Source organism: Lagopus muta, chromosome 11, assembly GCF_023343835.1.
Source record: "Lagopus muta isolate bLagMut1 chromosome 11, bLagMut1 primary, whole genome shotgun sequence".
In the NCBI taxonomy this organism is placed as follows: domain Eukaryota; kingdom Metazoa; phylum Chordata; class Aves; order Galliformes; family Phasianidae; genus Lagopus; species Lagopus muta.
The window spans coordinates 15,507,984-15,517,384 of record NC_064443.1 but is presented as its reverse complement, the minus strand read 5'-3'; the positions used below and the strand labels follow the sequence as shown (position 1 = coordinate 15,517,384).

The 9,401-nt window shown below is 45.7% G+C and overlaps 1 protein-coding gene across 1 annotated transcript; it reads left to right on the top strand.

The window, feature by feature from the left end:
• Nucleotides 1-1,566: 1,566 nt before the first annotated feature.
• On the top strand, nt 1,567-6,458 carry LOC125698926 (2-epi-5-epi-valiolone synthase-like). Its single transcript, XM_048957850.1, has 5 exons — nt 1,567-1,706; nt 2,923-3,556; nt 4,474-4,707; nt 5,388-5,640; nt 6,358-6,458. Exons 1-5 carry the CDS (start codon nt 1,567-1,569, stop codon nt 6,456-6,458), a joined length of 1,362 nt encoding a protein of 453 aa, XP_048813807.1.
• Nucleotides 6,459-9,401: the final 2,943 nt, after the last annotated feature.

Below are 9,401 nucleotides of genomic sequence, written 5' to 3'. Positions count from 1 at the left end.
ATAAGTGAATGCTCAGGACAAAAGAGTAGAAGAAAAGCAAATAAAAGAAGTCCCAACACTCAGTAGATTGCTATTAATCAAAACAAATAAACAAGATGTAGAGGGCAGATCTCCTTGCATGCCTAAGATTATTCCAGTTTATAATTCAGTAAACAACAAACTGCATTAAACCTGCAGCCCCTGTAGAAAGAGATGCAAATTGTGTTTGTATTGGGAGTTAAAATTTCAGATGAGTATTTGATAAACAGGCTAAGAGCTTTAACATGCCACCTATTCCTCCCTCCTCTAGCTTTGGAGGTGACTTTGAGCATGTTGCTTCTCTTCTGGTGGATTCTGTTCTCCTATTCCATAAAATGGGGATAACATCTTATCCCTTCTGTGAAGTGCTTTGCCATCTGCAGATGAAGCCAGCAGAAACTCTGTGTTAGGTGGTACTCCCTCCATGGAGCAGCAGTGCACGACTTCAGGGGAGTTTGTTCTTGCATCTCTTTCCCAAACTGAAATTCGATATAAATCTAAGTTTCTTGATGAGTTTGGCTGCCATGAAGCCTTCAAAGCAACAAGACCTAGCTCTTGCTCAGCAGGCTCTTGAAGAACAATATTTCCCAGCCTCTGCTTTTAGACCTGTGATCAATTTTCCTGGGTTTTCTTTCTGCTTTCAAAGGACAGATTTCTAAGAAATAGCTGAGGAGAAGGCAAAGTTGAGTCTGTACCTCCAGGCCTTGCTGTTGAAACCACGCCAGGGACCCATCTTCTGGAGCCCTCCCCACAGCACCCCTGTGCCTTTGGGTTGGGGCAGTATGCTCTGCTCATCAGTGTAGGAGATCTGGCATTCTCTTAACACAGCTGAGTGAAAACTGCAGCATGAGCCCAGCAGATCAGGAGAAGGTTCTGTAACTCAGACCTAATTTATCCCTTTGTAGGGAAAGTTCAGTGCATTAGAATCCCAGGGAAGCTGGGCAAATGAATCAAAACTCTGCTCATCCCCCAAACAGCCCTTCAGGGATCAAACAGCCTCTGATTGCTTTTTGGAACCTGTAGCTATATCTGAAAACAATAAAAAAACTCTTTTCAGTGCTTAATGCAAAGCTGGGAATGGGAGCTCAAAGCAGCCAGTGTCAAACCAATCCCTGCGCTCCCGCTCCCCTCTCCCTCTCACAAGAGCAGGTCAGAGCCCCAGAGTCTCCATGCAAAAAGAAGGAAGTTCCTTAACAGCAATGAAGATCACAGAATTTGCTTTCATAAGATCAAATTTGCTGTAGGGCATGATGTTAGGTATTAATCTACGGTCTCCCATTGTACTCCTCAGGCATTATAAAACTAGCTGATTATACAACCCCATCCCGTAGCCTGCACGTGTCTTCAGATGCTCCTCACACTCCTAACTCACGTCTCAGATTAGATAACCTTCGTTTTGTAATTGCTCTCCGTGCCACCTCCCCTTCCAACATCTGGTCACCTGGAGACTTTAAAAAGCACCTCAAAGTCACCAAGCTACGTGAGATCTCCTAGCAGAGGTTTGACTTTCCTAGAAACATGCCAGTGTCAGAAGAGGGTTTTGTACCGATGGCAGCAGCTGCAGCACCCAAGGAGCCCCAGCAGACAGACTTCCAACTGGTGCGAGTCAAGAGCACGTGGTGCCGGGTCAAGAAAGGAGAAACCCTTTCTGATCCCGAGGACAAGATCATTCTTTCCGAAGCAAAAATGTAAGTATAGGAGCTCACATTGCTCCCAGTACATTGGTGATAGGGCTGGACAGCTCTGGCTGTGCAAAGTGTGCTGTGTCCCCAGTGGGATGCACCTCAGCTGAGCTCTCTTTCAACAAGGGAAAGGTCAGCTGCAAATTCTCTGCTGTTTTCATACAGCTGAGGGGCTGTGATTGGTGTTGGTTGTGCCATCCAAAGCCAGTTCCACCAACTAACATCCAGAATTACCATGTCTCTTAAGGGTCACATGCTGGAGATGAATGCAGGTGCAGCAAAATTACAAACTGAAAGCATAAGTTTGTGCATTAAAATGTGCACAATAATACTTTCAGTAATATTGTGTTTTAAAAGGTCAGAAGAATTTTTTGGAAGGTATAAATCCACACTGCTTTTCTTTAACACTTAAAAGAGTTAGGGTCAGATTCAGAGGGAGTTTGGTATCAAAGAAAGCAAAGTGCCCCCAAGACGCCATCCAAGAGGATGCTCAGGCATGTGGAAAGAAATCAGGCATGTGGAGAAACCTGATTATCCAATGAGCCATCCATTCAGAAAACAAGCTGAAGTTTCACAGAAACTTTCAATTTTTCTCCATCTGCAGATGAAGAGTCTCATAAAATACACTTCACAGTTTCATTTTGTCCTTTCTTGCTATTATTAAGTATCTCTCAAATCTTCCCTGCTTTCTTTCGCTGTCTAGCAGCACTTCCTTTTTCTATCATGTTTGTTTTGAGAAGCATCAATTCACTCTTACCAATATATGGTAGAGAGCTTTCTGTGGAGGTTTGTGTGTGGGTGCGTGAAGGTAGATGGGAGTAAGTCAATTCTTACCATCAAAATCTACCAGGAAGACAAGGTTTCCTTGATAAAATCTTTGAAAAAATGTTGAAAATCACTTCTCCTTTCCCTTCTGGGAAGCTGAAATTATTGGTCTGGGGTTTTCTGCTGTTTTGCTGACAGACGAGAACTGGAAGGGAAATTTCTTATTTCTTCAACCCTTATGGTTCCTTTCTGTCATTGTCACATGGAATTTCATCCATCTGACTTTTCACTTAGATGTGATGAGGTTTATCCATCTTGCGGCCCCACGATTCTGCAGTGCACAGGCAGAGATGCTACGCGTTCCCCACCTTTGGTTACCTCCTTAAACCAGTTCAGACATGCAGGGTATAAAAGAGAAATATAATGATTGCAAGCTATGTTTTCTCATCCTTGCTAGAGGTGAATGTGTCTCTGAAGGTGGGATTTCCTGGACAGTTGAAGCTCCCATCTATTTCTGCTACAAAGTGGTAGAAACAAACAACATTCTGGATCCCTCTAACACTACTCTTCTCTGGGGTCACACCACTGACACCCAGCAACTCGAGCTAACCACTGGTGGCAAAAGGAGGCTGAGGCGCTTTATCGTCATAGATGAAGTCGTGAATGAACTTTATGGCACCAAAGTCCGGCGTTACTTTGAAGAGAACAACGTGCAGCACAAAATCCTCGCCCTGCCTACCACAGAAGAGACGAAATCCATGGACCTGGTCTTGAACATCCTGCAAGAAGTTCAGAACTTCAGCATTGACAGGCGAACAGAGCCCATCATTGCCATCGGAGGAGGTGTTTGCCTGGACATTGTGGGGTTAGCTGCTTCCCTCTATAGAAGACGCACCCCTTACATCCGCGTCCCAACCACCCTCCTCTCCTACGTTGATGCCAGCGTGGGAGCAAAGAATGGAGTGAACTTCCTCCAGTGCAAGAACAAGCTTGGGGGCTACACCCCCCCAGTAGCTAGCTTTCTGGATAGATCCTTCATTCAGAGCATTCCCCGGCGACACATCTCCAATGGCCTTGGGGAAATCTTAAAGGTATGAACTCCTGCAACTGCAGCTTTTAAACCTGAAATAATGGTAAGATATTTGTCAGCATCTACAGCATTATTTAGGCAGCCTCGTGGACTCCAAGGTGGGCCACCAAGTCTGCAATGGTGCTTGTAACTCTCTCTCTATATATATTCATATAGTATATTTATATATACATATAGCTATATATCTACATAGCTATATGTGCCTACACAGTTACAGCCACTAAATTTGCTAAATTTTTCCTTTATACACCATGTAAACAAACTCCCAAACTCAAAACCCGACAGACAAAAGGCACAACCAGGTAAGAAGGAGACTGATCCATAGCACATTTAAATGAACTGCTCGCAAACGATTTGAGGCTCATTATTCTGGGGATTAATAATCTGCAAAATCATTCGCACCTACCTCGAGGGGTATGATGATTGGGGTCAATCAATCTCCTACGAGACAAATTCTACTTCTAAAATTACCTGGGAAGTGCACTGTAAATGACTTTATGCCTGAAGAGCTTGGAAAACTTTTGATAAAGCAGAGTTCAAGCTGTTCAAGTGTATTAGAATAAAAGCTCATCAGTAGCATTTTTCTGTGTTTGCACTGTGGGAACTCCCTGAGGATGTCTGGAAACTTTTGGCAGGCACTGGGAAACCCAGTTTCCAATGCGGGAGAGCTGTAATGGCAGAGTCAGAAAGGGAGGAAAAAAATCCTTTCTGAACCCCTCACATTCTGTACGTTGCAGTACTTTCCCAACTTTTCTTCCCTAAAGAGTAGAATTTGCCCTTGTGCCAAATGCACAGGTATTTCTTTGCTAACATGTGATTACGTACAACTGTACTTCACTCTATTGAAACACTGTTGTCAGCAGCACATACAAGGATCGCGTAGTTGTTTATGATTACCTCTTCTGTTCTTTAATCTAGATGGCACTCATGAAGCACAAAGGGCTGTTTGACCTGCTCAAGAGCCATGGCAAATACCTGCTGGACACCAAGTTCCAGTCTTACAGTGGCTCTGCCAACCGTGGGGACGCTGCACTGCAGACCACCAGGATTGCCATTGAAACCATGCTGGAGGAGCTGGCTCCCAACCTTTGGGAAGATGATCTGGACAGACTGGTGGATTTTGGTCACCTTATAAGCCCAGAGCTGGAAATGGTGAGTGACAGGCTTCATGCTGCCTTATTTCATTTAAAAAAAAAAAAAAAAAAAAAAGTCATATCCAAACAGCAACATGAAAACTTGGTGTAAATGTAGCTCAGCCAAACACAATAACTGAACAAACAATGGAAGAGCACCCAATGCAACCAGCCTGGTCCTGCTGGCTCAGGGAATGCATTTTGCTGCCCCATTTCCCCCACAGCCCAGCTGTGTTTTCTATTCAGGAAGTTGCTATTGCTTTCTTGCCAAGCATTTACCAACGCACAGAGGTGACCAGGTTTCAGAGGATCCATTAGAAACCACCTACTAACTATAGAAGTGCAAAGGCACAGAGACCACAGCCCATATTGCTGGGGGGAAAATTGCCACTGAGAAATGAGTGGGGAGATCCAGAGCTTATGCAAAATTCAGAGCTCTTCCCTCCATCCTACTGTGCACTTCATCAGTAATTTGAACAGGAGGAGAATTGGATCCCTGTGGGAGATATAACATGCCATTAATCACATGTAAAAGAGACCATCCTTTGCAAACCATAAATCACAAAGTACTGACCCTCAGCATACACATGCTACTGCAGCTCGGAGCTGAATTTCATAGGTTCTTCAGAAAATAAGTAGTTATTCAGATACTTGGCAACCCAACCCTTTTCTCCCACCTCCCCTTTGCTCCATTTTCAGAGGGTTTTGCCATCGCTGATGCACGGAGAAGCCGTGACCATTGATATGGCCTTCATGACATACGTGGCGCATGTGCGGGGGCTGATCACGGCGGATGAGAAGGAGCAGATCATCCAGTGCATGAAGGGCCTGGAGCTGCCCGTGTGGCACGGCGCCTGCAGCTGGGCCCTCATCCAGACGGCGCTGAGGGAGCGCCTGCGGCACGGAGGGGGGCAGCCCCGCATGCCGCTGCCCACCGGCCTCGGCGTGGCAGGTACAAAGCATGGGGATGTGCTGAAGAGCACGATGGAGGTGTCTGTGATGCTTCCTTGGCATCTCAGCAATCCTGCTGGGAGGCTGAGGCCTCCTGCGTGAGTCCTAAGAATGGACCAAGACCCAGTGGGTCACATCTGAGGGGAGGCATCGTGGCAGCCTACAGGTCCCTCATAAAGGCAGGCGCTGATCTCTGGTTGGGTGTTACGGAAAGGTGGGCACAGCCCCAAGCTGCCGGAGCTCTGGGAGTGCTGGGACATCTCTCTCAGCCAGAGTGTTTGAGTATGGAACCAGGAGTTGGATGCGCACTGGTTTTGCTATGCAAACCAACAGCCTAAACACAGTGCTAGGACAGACAAACCATCAGTCATACAAGGAAAAAGACCCTTCATTACATTTGAAAATAGTTGTTAAGTTGTCCTTGCAGAAAGGAATTTCATGTCTATAACTAATTATGGAAAGAAAAATATCTGTTCAGCAACTCAGGTGAGATATTCTTGCCTATAAGACATTAAAAAATCTGAATGCAGAAGCAATGCATAGGACCAGGCTGCAGCCTTACACCTGTACCCAGAATATTTCCACCAACCTGTGCACTCACAAGAAACCAGGCTTTTATAAACTGCCCAGAGGAGCTGCCCTCCTCCTAGCAAACTATCATGAACAAGCAGGAGAAGCTTCCCTGGATACCCAGCTAACTCCAAGCTTTGTTTTACAGAGATATTCAATGACACCAGCGAGGAGACACTGAAAGGTGCCTACAAGCTGTGGGTTAAGGACTGCAGGACGGTGCTGGAGGAGGAGACAGCCACCCTGTGAGTGCTGCACAGTTTTGCCCAGCATCCTGCCTGCTCCTGGAGCTGCTCAGCTCCACGGGTGGGTGGGCAGGGCTGAATTTAAGGCAGAATGAATACAGCAGCATGAATTTGTGCAGAATTATGAAAGCCTCTGAGCTCTCTGAAGCAAGTATATCAGCCTAGTTTGCCTACTGTGATTGCTGTAATTGGAAAGGAACTTGTTAGAGTTCTATTGTGCTCACAAAGGGATCGCTCACAGTCAAAGCAATGCCCATTCTGTAGTTCTTAGTAGCTTTGTGTCTCCTTTGGTAGGAAGTGGGACTTGGTCCCTCCATTGGTTGATCCATGGCCTTGTCCAGCGCTGTCACACTGCTGCCCGTTGGGGCCCTGCAGTCAATAGGTGTAGCAGTGGGCTTTTTCACTGCAGGTGGGAAGGTTCACCTGGGGCAGCCAAGAGAAGTCAGGGGACACCCAGTAAGTTTGTCACTTCCGAGCAGCCTCAGTACCACGTCAAGGGTCCTGGCAGGCACTGGACAAGCAATGTATCACAGGCTGATTGTAGAAAATGTAAAGGCAATGTCATCCTTCTCTCTGGAGGTTGAATCAAAAGAATCACAATCTACAAACAGCCTCTAAATTATTTACAGCGTTATTGTTTGTTTCTTTCTTTCTATCTTATCAGTTTGTGCTGATGTACTGGATTCTGTTTTGCTGAAGTAATAAAAGCTATTAATACTGGACAACTTTTAGAATAATGATTCCATTGCTGCATGCAACACTTGTTGTATATGTGCACATGCTCAAGAGACAGATTGATGAACATCCACTTCATCACTCATTGTGAACACTTAGAGACTTGAAGGCACTTCGGCCCCATGGGACGCCAACTCTGCACAGCCCAACAGGAAGGAACCCAAAGAGCCACAACTTACATTCCCACCAGAAGCCCAACAGATAAGAGCCTTGATGCTGGTGATGGGGACACAGCTGTGGGTCACTGCCAGCTGTCCCCATACACAGCTGTAACAACACATCACAGGAGCCAGAGCTCAATTAAGACTGAAAAAAACAGCACCAATTATTATTTTATCATCCTCCTCCTGCAGGTGACAGAATACAATCAACCTCTGACACGCTTGGTTGCTTAGCAGCAGACAGCCATGTTTTTAATTACATACTAAAATATGCTAAGAAACATAAAAAGGCTGTGTGACTAATATGTGTATATCAAGAAAGGCATGTGACAGCAACTAAATTGCTTCAGCATCTGATAAAGAGTGCCTCTGCCAGGCTTGTCACTGAAAGATCAGGGGAAGGAGGCAGAAAATATTATTAATAAAGCAGGAGCTTTTTAAAATACACCTCATTGCATGGAATGCACTTGTGTGCGTGCACGTCTAGTATGAATTTATTTATTTTCATTTATTCAGCTTTAATTCCTGCTTTTCAAATTGAACTATCATCATTAAACCTAGAAACATCTTATTTTCCCATTACCTTCCATGGTGCATTGCTCCAAGATACAGAAAGTCATGCGGGACCCAGCTGCACTCTGCCCAATGCAAGTTCTTCATAGAGCTGTTTGCACGACATTGCATCAGTGGTGAGAGAGCCTTTGGGGATCCTTTACTACCTGCATGTTCTGAAGCCACTTCTGCCCCATCTGTTTGCTCTGCAAACTGCTTCTCAGCTGTTCTCAGGGCTCTGGTACATGTTAATGACCAACTGTACAACAGTTATTGTAACTATCAATAGCAGTATTCAATGTACCCTATGTAGAACAGGGTTCAGGCCGGGGATCTGGAACAGGTGCAGAAAGAATCTGGCTAAATGTATTTAAATTGGCTGAGCAAACATCTCCGAGCACAGCAGCTGTGGGTCTGCAGGCACTGAGGTGCAGCCAGCATCGTCACTGAGCTCTGAGCCCACTGAAGGAAGCTGCCCTCATTAAAACTGCACACCCACTGTTCCCTCTGCTTTAATCAATGTCCAACGTTCCATCCAAATAGGACAGGGGGACACCAGGCAGTCCCTTGGGAGGAAAGCATGACATGGGAATGCAGCACTGCATGGTCCAGCCCTGCAGTTCAGAATCCCAATGCCCACACAGTTGGGCTTCCCTGCAAGCCAGACCCTACCTGTGCTGGCAACTTCATCCATCCATTGTCATCTCCTGTACAGAATTTTTCAGGTTTGTCCAAAGGAAATAAAAGGCTCCTAAGGAGCACTGATGCCATCTTCCACTGGAATAGACTGACCAACTTCTTACAGCTATTAACCCAGCCAAGTTTTCTTCCTACTCCTCTCGCGGTTCTGCAATCCAGCCACAATGCATGAAGATAGCAGAGCTGGTCCCATCACCACCAGCAAGAAATGAACTCTCAAAATACTGACAGAGTTGATTCCATGCAAGCCAAAATACACCAAACCACTCAACTCAGAAAAAGCCATCCTGTGTTTGACACCCAAACTGACCATTGCAGAACTACACCACCACATCCTAACAGCGAACTGAACTTCTAAAGGGGCAGCCCTACAAAGCCTGTTGGAAGCACTCGCATCATCTAACTCAAATATCCTCTGCAAAGAGTGTGCAGCACTTTTCTGCTTCTTCCTAGCAAAGTCAGGTGGATCGATTTGTTTGCAGATTAAATTAACTTGAATTAACAAGCATTTTGTGTACCTCAATAGACAACGGATTTTCAGGGGGCCAATTTCAAAAGTTCCGTTCATTTTATTGTAATTATTTCAGGCTCAAAAGCCCTGAGACGACACATTAACTACACCTGCTGCTACAGCAACGTCCACAGAGAAGGCGAGGACTGCACGGTGTGAGCACAGCCTGTGGAGGAACAGGACTGGGATGGATGAGAGCAACATCTGCGACAGGAAAGCCATGAGGGTGGAAGACAAAACAAATGTTGTCTCCTCATCAGCGCTGGCTGTAGCTCCAGGCGTGACCCAG